General features: G+C 37.3%; 1 protein-coding gene across 2 annotated transcripts in view; it reads right to left on the reverse strand.

Moving 5' to 3' along the window:
• The window catches only part of LOC140820795 (callose synthase 10-like), a 59,948-nt gene that overhangs the window by 38,350 nt on the left and 8,738 nt on the right, over nt 1–12,860 (reverse strand). For both annotated transcript variants that reach the window (XR_012115586.1, XM_073181131.1), the window contains exons 7-19: nt 10,502–10,591; nt 10,273–10,370; nt 10,071–10,188; nt 9,595–9,723; nt 8,249–8,325; nt 8,044–8,125; nt 7,818–7,910; nt 7,613–7,715; nt 7,376–7,499; nt 7,107–7,293; nt 6,976–7,028; nt 2,783–2,843; nt 2,606–2,687 (exon numbers count right to left, since the gene is read on the reverse strand). Coding sequence is in view for 1 of the 2 variants with exons in the window: in XM_073181131.1 (XP_073037232.1) it covers nt 2,606–2,687; nt 2,783–2,843; nt 6,976–7,028; nt 7,107–7,293; nt 7,376–7,499; nt 7,613–7,715; nt 7,818–7,910; nt 8,044–8,125; nt 8,249–8,325; nt 9,595–9,723; nt 10,071–10,188; nt 10,273–10,370; nt 10,502–10,591 (1,297 nt within the window). In the remaining variant the exon portion in view is untranslated. The remainder of the gene's footprint in view (nt 1–2,605; nt 2,688–2,782; nt 2,844–6,975; nt 7,029–7,106; nt 7,294–7,375; nt 7,500–7,612; nt 7,716–7,817; nt 7,911–8,043; nt 8,126–8,248; nt 8,326–9,594; nt 9,724–10,070; nt 10,189–10,272; nt 10,371–10,501; nt 10,592–12,860) is intronic.

Genomic DNA, 12,860 nt, shown 5'->3' on the forward strand with positions numbered 1-12,860 from the left:
ACTGCTCAACATGAACTGTCACCATGGATAGTAGATTGTGTCTGACCACATGACTGGAAATATGAACTATTTTCAATCTTTTAGCCCATGTAATGCTTCGAATACAGTCCAAATTGCAAACGGATCATTATCTAGAGTTGCTGGTTATGAATCCATTCAATCGACTGATGATATTCACCTTCGTACAGTTTTATTTGTAGCACATCTTGCATGTAATTTGCTATTTGTAAGTAAGCTCGGTAATGAACTCAGATGCACAGCTAAGTTTTTCGTTGATTTGTGTGTTTTCCAAGATTCGGCATAGGGAGGAAGATTAGCAGTACTGATCTTTGTGCTGGACGGTATCTTCTCAAGATGAATGTTTCCAAGAGTTCCCCAACGCCAAGTCCTTCCCAGCCTTTTTGTTCTCATTCTGTTTCCACGTTGAACAGGGATAGTGATATCTTATTGTGGCATTATCGATTAGACCATCCAAATTTTTGGTATCTTGGCAAGTTGCTTCTTTTTTTGTTTAATAATAAAAATTTGCATTTTCTTAATTGCCATATTTGTTAATTATCTAAACATACTCGTACAACTTTCACACCTAATCGTTACAAACCATCATAATGGTTGGGACTGAATCATTCGGATGATGAAGTTGACGGTTTGGCGACAGCAGTTGGGTGCAAGAAAAAACAATGGCCGATTAACTACCTCGGGGCCCCGTTGGGAGGAAACCCCACGAAAGTGGAATTTTGGGCACCAGTGGTATCTAAGATGTCCACTAAACTGGCAAGTTGGAAAAAGTCATTCCTATCTCGAGGCGGTCGACTAACATTGATTCAATCTGTGTTAAGCGCACTACCTACTTACTTGATGTCCCTCTTTAAGGTCCCAAACCGAGTGGCGACGCAAATGGAAACATTGATGAGAAATTTTCTGTGGGACGGGACAGAGGGGGAGACGCATTGCCATATTGTTAATTGGACCCAGGTGTGCAAACCGAAAGATAGGGGAGGTTTAGGATTGGGAGTATCTGCCTGAGGAAAACGGCTCTGTTAGGGAAATGGTGGTGGAGATGTGCGGTGGAAAAAGATTCTCTGTGGAAAAGAGTTTGGGAAGCATTTATGGATTTCATCATAATGGTTGGGATATAAGGGTGGGAAGGAACTCCACTTTCAAAAGCCCTTGGAAGTTTATCTCTCGGTCTCATTCGTATTGTCAGCACTTGATTGGTACAGTGCTTAAGGGAGGGAATCTCATCCGGTTTTGGGAGGATAGGTAGGTGGGTTTGTGTTCTTTCCAAGAGTGTTTTCCTCATCTTTTTCTTCTCTCTTCGTCCCAAACAAACCAATTAACCATTTCTATTAAGTCTCTGTTAGTCAAGGTCTTTCAGCCATTCAGTGGGATGTGCGGTTCAGAATAGGGTTGAATATCATCGAGTTGGGAGAATTCACTTCTCTTATGGGGGTATTAGAGTCATCATCTTTGAGTGTGGGTTTGGTGGACGTCAGGGTTTGGTTAGGGGGTCCCTCGGGTGTTTTTTCTGTTAATTCTCTTTACTCTTCATTTTTTCCGAGTATTAATACTCCCTCTTTACACTTGGGATTCGAGTGGACTTTTCCTCAAAATACGAAAGACATGTTTCCTATGGAGCATGGATATCTCACTGGCAAGGGCCTTAGGAAATTCTGGAGCATTATTGTTCATCGTATATTTTGGTCGACATGGATGGAGCGCAATAACAGAATTTTCAACGACACAGAAGACTCTTGGGAGGATTTATGGGAGAAGATCAGATTCAGAGTAGCGAGATGGACACTTACCATACCCATGTTTCAGCATTTTCTTTTATCTGACCTAGTTAGGGATTGGTGTTTTATTTGCTTATGAAGATTTGTAGTCTTTATTTCATGAGGTGGATTGTGGATCGCTCATCCACTTGCTATGTAACCTAAATTATAATTATTATAATGAAATGATAGTTTCTGATAAAAAAAACAAAGACATAGTAGGAAAGATGTCATTTTCTTTATCTCACATTAGTTGAAAATGAAAATTTAAAATAATTTATATGGATTACAATGGACTCATGTACCAAAATGGGTTGACCATTTTTGTAAAAGCGATGACAAATATGAAATAATTGTTACACGAGCCCATTATGCAGTCACATTTACGCAGGCGAGGGCCCGACGCCTGACAAAGAAGTTTAATATGGAGAAGTGAAAACAAAAGTCTTGCATACAAGAGCAACTTGGGTTAGTCATCTTCGTAAAACAAGGACGAATACAGAGGTTCATTATACAGTCGCGCTTGCCCGAGCCTGGGCATGGAGCGTGACAAAAGTGTTGCTTACTCAACTACAATGAAAAGTAACGAAATGATATTTTCCTCGAAGGTAAACCATCCATTCTACCAAAAAATGGAAAAAAAGTAGAAAGTAAGGAAACTTGTTTTTTCATTTGCAACTCTAACGAGGGAATATTACTTATTTCATTCCTCGGAAGGCATAAACAAGTGACTTTTGAAAGACGGCAAAAAAATTCCCGGTTTAAGCAATCATCAACATATGATTAAAAGCAAGGATACTAGCAGAGGAAATTTAACAAAAAATACTTACTCTTCGATAAAAAATCATGCCATGAATACCGCAGTGATGGTAGATCTACAATTATGTTGGTTGGGTTGACTAGAGGTTTAATCTGCCATGATAAATATTTTTACTGATTCTCACAATGAACAAAATCCAGCAAATTCCATTAGTCATAAATACAAACGAGAGAATGTAATGACTTGCCTGAAGAAAGTAAGTAAATGTAAATTTGCACAAGAAGATCACCAACCAGAAGAACACGTAGCTGTGTAGTTGAAAAACGAAAACGTATAACTAGATGTATTAATAACATTCATGGTGATAAGGCATGAGCAAAATAACATGTGAGAGTACAAGTAGGGCAATAATACAAAAAAGTATTAACTTAAAACCGCTTCAAATTTAAGAGAATGCATTACTCAACTAGTCAACCCAGCCAACAGGACTAAGCATTTCTCCATCTCACTACTCAACTAGTCAACCCAGCTAACAGGACTAAGCATTTCTCCAACTCTTCATGGAGCCAATAACAAATCAAATTAAAATATATAGCTGGTAAACTGACTACGGACATAAATCTCCATGAAAATCCATACCTCTAAAGACAAGAAACCTGCAGCATCGGCCAAACTTAATTCTGAAAAAGTAACAGCAAGGGTGGGATCTACTCGGGCTTTGGTTCATCCCATGTCCTATGGGGGTATGGCGGGAGTATTTAATTACACAGCACAAGTCCCTCTTTCCAGTGCAGGAAACATGTAGGCCAGCGGTAAAATCGACTTTTTCCTTTAGATTCTAGACATGACGTAATAATTAGGTGGTTACAAATAGCCTATGTATCAATTCGATAATTTATCAATAGCTCATCTACCGATCAATAGTTATTCCATAAATTAGCTACTTATCTTTGCATGCTATCAAACTCCCATTAAAGTTTATGCAGGCTAGAATCTTGTAGTGAAAAGTAACACAAATAGGGTGGTAGATGACTACATATTAGCCAATAGTAGATGCAAAAGGACTTTCTTAACAGCGACAGATACTATGTTCCTACAAACTTCGTCCCTCTTCACTTTAACAGCCCCAGTTTACAAGACAACAGAAAAGTTAGATAAAAGGGATTCAGAGAGAGAAAATTAGCTTCATTTATTGATCTTGAAGGCGGTGGTGAAATGCCATTTTGTCGGAGATTAAAAAATAAGAGATCATGTTGCTGATCAAGTCCCATGCGTAAACTGAAGCACCAAAGACTGGAAATGGTTGAACGATGGTGGAATATGGAGAGGAATAATATATGCCTCCTCGGATTATCTCTATCTGGGAATGGTCAGAGAATTAGAAGGGAATCATTAAAAGAAATTGCTAGTCAAAACTTGTGACGAATTTTGTAAAGGCTTTCCGAATCCCATGGGTAGAAGCGTAAGTTTGTTTTCCATCAAAAGTGGTTCAAAGTAAACCCCAAATTTGGTTGCTATTTGACTTGGCAAGCAGCTAGTGAGGCTCTTTTCACATATAATACATACTATTGGGACCAGGAAGACTAAGTTTGTGCTTTACTGTTCACCATCAAGCATTTTAACAATCTGTTACTTCATTAAATGTGGTTTTTTTTATAAGAAAAAATATTTTATTAAATATTTAATAGCTTTTTTAATTAAAATAAGTGGACTAGTAATTCATTCACAACAAAATACTATACAATGTATCTTTTTCAGTCATGATTAATGGGCGAGTTGATAGCAACTTATCTGTGCTTTATCCAATGGGCGAGTTGATAGCTACAAGATAAGTATTCCATAAATTAGCTACTTATCTGTGCTTTATCCAATGTATCTTTTTCAGTCATGATTAATGGGCGACCGAGGGGGAAATTTAAGGGACATAAGGGGATTAGACAGGGAGATCCTTTATCACCATTCCTTTTTAATATGGTAGTGGATGTGTTGGGAAGTTTGATTGACAAAGCAAAAGAATCAAGTTTAATCAGCGGTATTGAGGTGGGACGAGATAAGGTGGTAGTCTCACATATACAATTTGCGGATGACACCTTGTTTTTCGTCAAAACAGAAGAGGACATTAATTTTCTGGTGCAAGTGGTCAAACTATTTTGTGACATGTCAGGGTTAAGGATCAATTGGGAAAAGAGCGCTTTATTGGGTTTAAATCAAGATGAGGCTTTTGAGGTGGACATAGCACACACGATCGGCTGTAGAAGGGAACAATGGCCGATAAAATACTTGGGGGTTCCTTTGGGGGGAAACCCACTCAAATCAACTTTCTGGGAACCCATTACTGTTAAATTAAAGAAGAAATTGGCAACTTGGAAAAAGGCTTTCTTGTCAAAGGGTGGGAGACTAACATTGATCGCTGCAGTCTTAACAGCTCTTCCAATTTATTTCATGTCTCTTTTCAAAGTACCAAAAGGAGTGGCGGCGGGGTGGGAAAAGACAATGCGGGATTTTTTCTGGGATGGCAATGAAGGCGAAACGCACTATCATATGGTTGGATGGAAACAGGTTTGTAGACCGAAAGAGAGAGGTGGGTTAGGTGTGGGGAATATATGCTTGAGAAACATAGCTTTATTGGGAAAATGGTGGTGGAGGTTTAGTGTTGAAAACGACACGTTGTGGAGAAGAGTAATTAAGAGCAAGTATGGATTGCAAGAAAACGGTTGGGATGCGGGGTTGGCGAAAAATGTTACGTTTAAATGTCCGTGGAAATTCATTTCTAGAACTTACCCGGCTTATCACCGAAGGTTGCGTTTAGAGGTTCGGGGTGGGACTAAAATCAGATTTTGGGAGGACATTTGGTGGGGGGAGTCATCTTTTCGGGACATGTTTCCTTCTTTGTATATCATTTCAAATTGTCATAACTTGCCAATTTCCTTTTTTGTTTCTTTCCATAATCCATCAGCTGCTATATCATGGAATCTGCATTTCCGTAGATCACTTCGAGATGAGGAGATAAACCAATTGTCTACGTTTTTAGGTATTTTAGAGAGGGTAAGATTGGTGGAAGGGGTTGATGATTTTCGGGTATGGGAAGGGGATCCGTCGGGGAAGTTTTCTGTCAAATCCATGTTCCAATCTTTCTTCCAATCCAATAACAATTCACTGAATTTCAGTTTCTTCAATTTTATTTGGAAAACACCTATCCCTACAAAAATTCAAATTCTCTCTTGGACAACTACTCTTGGAAAACTACCTACAGCCGAGGTGATTCAAAAAAGATGGCCTAATTGTGCTCTTTCTCCAAACTGGTGTGTGTTGTGTCGTAAGGAGGCGGAGACACAGGATCATTTGCTTGTTCACTGCAATTTCAGTAATGCGTTGTGGGTTAGGGCACTGGAAGAATTGAGACTTGTTTGGGTTATTCCAAAAACAGCAAAGGATTTGTTCGACACGGACCTAGGACAGCTTCTCGGAAAAAAAGGAAAGATCTTTTGGCGAATGGTTGTTCATGGAATATGTTGGGCCATATGGCTAGAGAGAAACAGACGAATCTTTCAAGATACTCAAGGAACAAAAGAAGATTGTTGGGAGATTATCAAGATCAACATCGCCAATTGGATTCGATCAGTAAAAGAGTTCCAGGGATTAGCGATTTCAGATTTAATTAGAGATTGGTCTTACATTTATTGGTAGAAGTCTTATTTTATTTCGTTCGGTGGATTTCTAGTCCACTTTCTGTAATAGACTCTAAGATATTTTATCAATAAAAAGTTTGTTTCTTATCAAAAAAAAAAAATACTATACAATACCCTAGTTCTATCAATAATACACAAGATCCCAATGCCATGAACCACCACTCCAAAAAATTACGTCTCTCTTGCCAAGAAACTATCCAAGATCAAATAAAGAAGATTTCGGCAACACCAAAACAAATCTCAGTTCTTCTAAAGAACTCGCCCACAACCCACTCGTGAATGGACAATGAAGCAACATATGATCCTGCGTCTCCCTATCAATCCGACACAACACACCAATTTGGGCACTGAGCATACGTGGGCTATCTCTTTTGCATAATCTCCAAAGTCGGCAACTTATCTAAAACCGCTATCCATGAGAATACTTGAATCTTTGTTGGAACTAGAGCTTTTCATATAACATTGTAAAATGGAAAAGCGTGAAAACTTATGCTCGAAAAGAACGACTCAAAGAAAGATTCGACTGAAAAGAGAGTCAGAGACTTACGGATCCCACCCCACACACGGACATCTTCTACCCCTTCAATCAACATGATCCTATTCAACTCTCGTAATAATGCACTCAACATAATGGAAACCATTGAATCTAGGTTCGAATCCCTCCCCGACGACCCCTCCATGCAAACACAATCTAAGGGAACCCACACACCAATTTAAATAATAATATAATAAATAAATAAACAAGGCATACCTTAGGTAATCGGTTGTCTTTTCTACAAGTCCTCGACCAACAAAATAGCGTTCCTGAGGTTGCTATAGGAGTTATAAAGCAGAAGACTGATGATCATTACAAGATCAAACTACAAAGGAAACAGTAAATACCTCATAAATCCACTTGAAAAATTGGAAAAAGGACTGATCAGACATTTCAGAGAGTCTGTGACATGAAGGCAGTTTGAGCAGCATTGCAAAAAGGATGCGCAGACCAGCATATACACCCAATACAAGTACATAAATACGAAAATATGGTGAATCTGACATGTTTTTATTTCTTTCCTCCAAAAGTTTCCTGAAAATTAACATTACTATATCAGTTGCTGGTGAAGGAAGCAGTAAAAACCTGACAACAAAAATCAAGAGTATTCACTCACAGGTACATATATAGCACAAATACAGAGCTGAAGCCACACCAAAAGAATCTGATAACAAGCCTTGATATAGCCATGCCTCTGGCAGAAGTATAAGCCCCAAACATTAAGACAACATCCAAACAACCTAAATGTCAAAAAACAAAGTCTGTTTAGAAATCAAAGTATATGTAAGCTGAGGAAGAGAAATGCAAGTTCAGAATATCAAAGACAATGAAATTGCAAAATATAATTGCTTACTCTCAAAAAAATTCATGAAAGCAAATGTCGGCCCAATGCTAAGCAAAGTTTTGAAGGTATTGAGATTAACTTTCCCATTATTGAAACCTATAATAGCAAGGGCCTGAAAAAAAATAAGGCGAAAAAAACCAAAGAAGATGTGGGTTGTATATCAAGCATCAGTGTGTCATTTGATGGAGAGTAATGAATAAACTTAGAGAATTACCTGAAACATTATGATCAAAAATATCCACAAACGATGAAAACTCCGATAAAGATGAAGAAAAGTTCGATGCTCGACAAATGAACTTTTACCCGTCTGATTTTAAAAAAGTATCTAAATTAAAAACAGAGTACAGGAAAAGCAGAAACAAATGTTCGATTTACATTTCACACATCAACATATAATCAAGCAAAGAGAGAGAACAGAAAAAATATTAATCAAAACCAACCCTTTTTCCTTTTTTAGTCGGCTTCAAAAGAAATGGTGAATCCTTATTCATAGGCCAACCCAACTCAAAGCATGTAGGTGACCTACATAAGCAATATGAATGACATAAACAAGATAAAAGAAAATCCAAGAAGCATTCTGAGATACATAATGTACATATATATATTCACACACACACACACATATGTATACACACACACACACACCAAAAGTATTCATTGAAGTCATCATAATTCCGCCATTTTGAATGTGCAGCTTTCCCATTATTGTTCCTGTCAGCTTCCTGTAAAAGAAAAAGTCATTTTGAGAGGCACGCGAAAGAAAAAAGAAAATTATAGAAAGAAATTTCGAGAATTAAATTTTCTTTGATAAAATCAGGAATCATCGTGAGTGGTTAGCCAATCAAATCGACCACTGAGATTAGTGGTTAGAAGGGGTACAAAAATCAGGTTTTGGGAGGACATTTGGTGGGGGAAATTAGCCTTCCGGGATTTATTCCCTTCTTTATTTCGTATTAGTTCGGTTCGTAATTTGCCTATATCTTTTTTTGTTGCATTAGATACTGTGTCACATGAGCATTCTTGGGATCTGCATTTCCGTAGGTCTCTCAGAGAGGAGGAGGTCGTTCAGTTGTCTTCGTTTTTAGGCATTTTGGATAGGGTTAGTTTGGTCGAAGGGGTCGATGATTTTCGAGTGTGGGAAGGAGATCCGTCTGGGAAGTTCACAGTCAAGCCTTTTTTCCATTCATTCTTCTCTGCAAATATTTGTGTCAAAAATTTTGAATTTTACCATATCATTTGGAAAACTCCTATTCCTTCAAAGATTCAATTATTCTCGTGGACGGCAATCCTTGGAAAATTACCTACATCCGAAATGATGCAAAAGAGATGGCCTAAATGTGCTCTTTCTCCCAGTTGGTGCGTGTTGTGTCGTAATGATTTGGAAGCTTGCTAATGAATTGTTGTCTAGGGCTTTGGAAGAATTGAAATTGGTTTAGGTCATACCGAAAACAACACAAGATTTGTTTATTACGGATCTTGGACAGTGGGTCGGCAAAAGAGGAAGAATTTTTTGGAGGGTGGTAATCCATGGCATTTGTTGGGGTATCTGGTTAGAGAGAAATAGAATAACCTTTGAAGATTTGGAAGATAGCGCAGAAGAGTGTTGGGAAAAATCAAGATTAGGATAGCAAACTGGATTGGAAATATTAAAGAGTTTCAGAGTTTATCCATACTTGATCTTTTAAGAGACTGGAGTTATGTTTATTGCTAGTTGCATGATTTTATCTTTCTTGGTAGTGGACCACTTCATGTAGAAGAAACAATCTTTCTTTTTTAATAATATTATCAAGTTTCTTATAAAAAAAACTAACCACCAAAATTTTACTGAAGGTTGAGAAATCAGTATCATTCAAGAACTGAGGTAGATATAAATATTATGATTTCGAGAAAAACACCCCTCGGCTTTTATGTTCTGGTGCAATAGCTACATGTCAGGCAAGCCATGTGGGATAAAATTATTAACGCATATACCAAACACTAAATATACTTACTGCAAGCATTGTCTGATATATGGGAAGGATACACCGTTGTAGAAAGGAAATTGAGCCACTTTCACTTGTACAACTTGCAGCATTAGTTGCATCCCCGAGATCCAAGATTGTATCCAATTCCCTCGCCATCTAAATAAACCAAGTACAGATATGAAGATTGAATTAACAATTTTAAATTCATAGCCAGTATTTTTAATATAATGTTTAGCCAACATAAACCAAAAAATGCATCAATAAGTTTAATATAATAGCAAATAAAACAAAATTTGAATTCGTAAACTATAAAAATAATTATTTCATTTCCTATATACTTAACAACAACAACAACAACAAAAAGTTGGACACTGCTAATTTAAAAATAATCAAATTGACAAACATAACCAACAAAAGGAGGAGACACTTCGCAACACAGAACATAAGAATACAAGATCACTGTTACTCATAAAATTTGCTAACCATGGACATCAACGACATACATGGTGGAATATATAGCAGATGCATTCAGGCAGAAAGCGGACGTTTGCAGCTTCACCCCATATGCAGAAGTAGAGGGAAATCAGGAAAAGCTTCTTGTCCCTGTTAATAGCCTCCAAACTGTACCAAGTAAATTGAGCAGAAATTAAATTGTATCAGATATTTGTAAATTATTATAAGATATCAGGATGTCGTAGTAACAACCTATTCCATACGAGGCGAATCCTCAGGTATCTACACCATTTGATATAATTATCCAGAACTTTCAGGAAGACATCTCTTACAGCTTTTTCATCTAGTTTCTGAAGGCAAATCATACACACACAGAGATATTAATATTTGTCATCCACGACATGATACATCATTGATCAAATTATGAATGAGTTCGTACAGAACACCATAACAACCAGTAAAAACTAATGGTGCAACTCACTGGATCAGTCTCAACTGGGATGCCTAGTCGGGACTGAGCATTTACTAAAGCAAGAACAACATGCTCACGCTGGTTCCTTACGTTGTCTTTCTGGAATAAGCAAGGTCAAGGACTTAAATTAATTAAAGGAAGAATAAAATATGAATATCATCATGAAACATGAAGTCATAGGCAATCATATTAGTCAATAAGTCACATATCTAGTTAGCTGCCTGCGTGGAGCGCATTCACAGGAAAATATTCTAAATAACTAAGACCACATAAATTTTTACATTTTGATTTCGTCAATAAAGGGCTAAAAAAGTAATTCGAAAAAAACTATGGGAAAATTACTAAAACCCCATTTCACCAACTTTCTTATCCAGAAGAAAAGGTGCCAATTTAAAAACCTATTCCCCCAAATTTTCATACCAAAAAAGTAAAAACATTTGATCAAAATCTATAATTTTCTTCCTACATCACCCTTGATAGATATGCTTGCAAATTAAATTTTATCCAAAAAAACAATAATTTTATAAACAAATATTTTAATTGTAATCATGATAAAAACACTGTAAATATATATTTAAATATTTATCAATTATCAATTTTAATTACAACATAAAACTTTTGATATAAAACTTAATAATGACATTAAAGTGTAACTAAATTAAATCATACTTATAAGTAATAAGACATTAACTTATTTTCTTAATTATATTTTTTACCAAAACACATAAAAAGTTAATCAGAAATGTCTTAGGTAATATGTTGAATGGGTAGATGATGTCCGAGTGTGGGTTAATGATCCGTCGGGTTTCTTTTCAGTCAAATCTTTCTTTTCGAGCGGCAGCTATCCCACTTTTCCATTTCACAATATTATTTGGAAAGCTCCAGTTCCAACAAAGATTCAAGTATTCTCGTGGACAATAATTCTAGCCAAGTTACTAACCTCGGAGATTATGCAAATGAGACGGTCCACGTGTTCTCTATGCCCAAATTGACGTGTGTTGTGTTGAAATGATAGGGAGACGCATTGAAATGATAGGGAGACGCAGGATTATATGTTGATTCATTGCACATTCACGAGTGGGTTGTGGGCGAGAGCTTTAGAAGAACTGAGATTGGTTTGGGTGGTGCCGAAATCAACGGAACATTTATTCGATTCAAATCTTGGACAGTTTCTTGGCAAGAGAGGCGGAATTTTTTGGAAAGTGGTGGATCAAGGCATATGTTGGTCTGTGGATAAAGAGAAATAGAAGAATTTTTGACAACGTGGAATATATGATGGAAGATTGCTAGAAAAAGATCAAGATCAAAATATCTACTAGGATTGAATATCATGTAAACTCTCAGAATATCTCAATCTCATATTTAATGAGAGGTTGAGCTCTTGTGTATTATTGATAGGGCTAGGGTCTTGTCTAGCATTTTGTCGTAAGTGGATTTCTAGTCCACTTATTGTAATTAAAAGCTATTAAATATTTAATAAAATATCGTTTCTTATCAAAAGTAAAGTCTTAGATAAAACAATTATCCCAATAGACATATTTTTTTATTTGAAACAGTTAACAATTTTTATGAGGTTGACGGATGACACTTTGTTCCTCTTCCAATCTGAGAGACATATGATGGCCGTCGTCGAACTGCTTAAATTCTTTTGTACTAAATCGGGACTGAAAATCAACTTTGAGAAAAGTGTTGAGTTGGGACTGAACTATTCGGATGATGAGGTTGACGGATTAGCGGTAGCAGTTGGGTGCAAGAAAGAACAGTGGCCGATTAAATACCTGGGGGCACCGTTGGGAGGAAACCCCACAAAAGTGGAATTTTGGGCACCAGTGGTTTCTAAGATGTCCACTAAACTGGCAAGTTGGAAAAAAGCATTCCTATCTCGAGGCGGTCGACTAACATTGATTAGATCGGTGTTAAGCGCGCTGCCTACTTACTTTATGTCCCTATTTAAGGTCCCGAACCGAGTGGCGAAGCAATTGGAAACATTGATGAGGAATTTTCTATGGAACGGAGCAGATGGGGAGACGCATTGCCATGTTAATTGGACACAGGTGAGCAAACCGAAAGATAGAGGAGGTTTAGGATTGGGGAGTATACGTCTAAAGAATAGGGCTCGGTTAGGGAAATGGTGGTGGAGATGCGCGGTAGAAACAAGTTCTCCGTGGAAAAAAGTTTTGGGAAGCATATATGGATTTCATGATAACGGCTGGGATGTAAAGGAGGCAAGAAACTCGACTTTCAGAAGCCCTTGGAAGTTTATCTCTCGGTCTCATTCGACTTGTCATCACTTGATTGGTATGGAGAGGGGAATCTCATTCGGTTTTGGGAGGATAGGTTGGTGGGTGAGTTGTCTTTCCAAGAGTGC

The sequence above is a fragment of the Primulina eburnea genome, unplaced genomic scaffold, assembly GCF_022965805.1.
Source record: "Primulina eburnea isolate SZY01 unplaced genomic scaffold, ASM2296580v1 ctg1459_ERROPOS7100000, whole genome shotgun sequence".
In the NCBI taxonomy this organism is placed as follows: domain Eukaryota; kingdom Viridiplantae; phylum Streptophyta; class Magnoliopsida; order Lamiales; family Gesneriaceae; genus Primulina; species Primulina eburnea.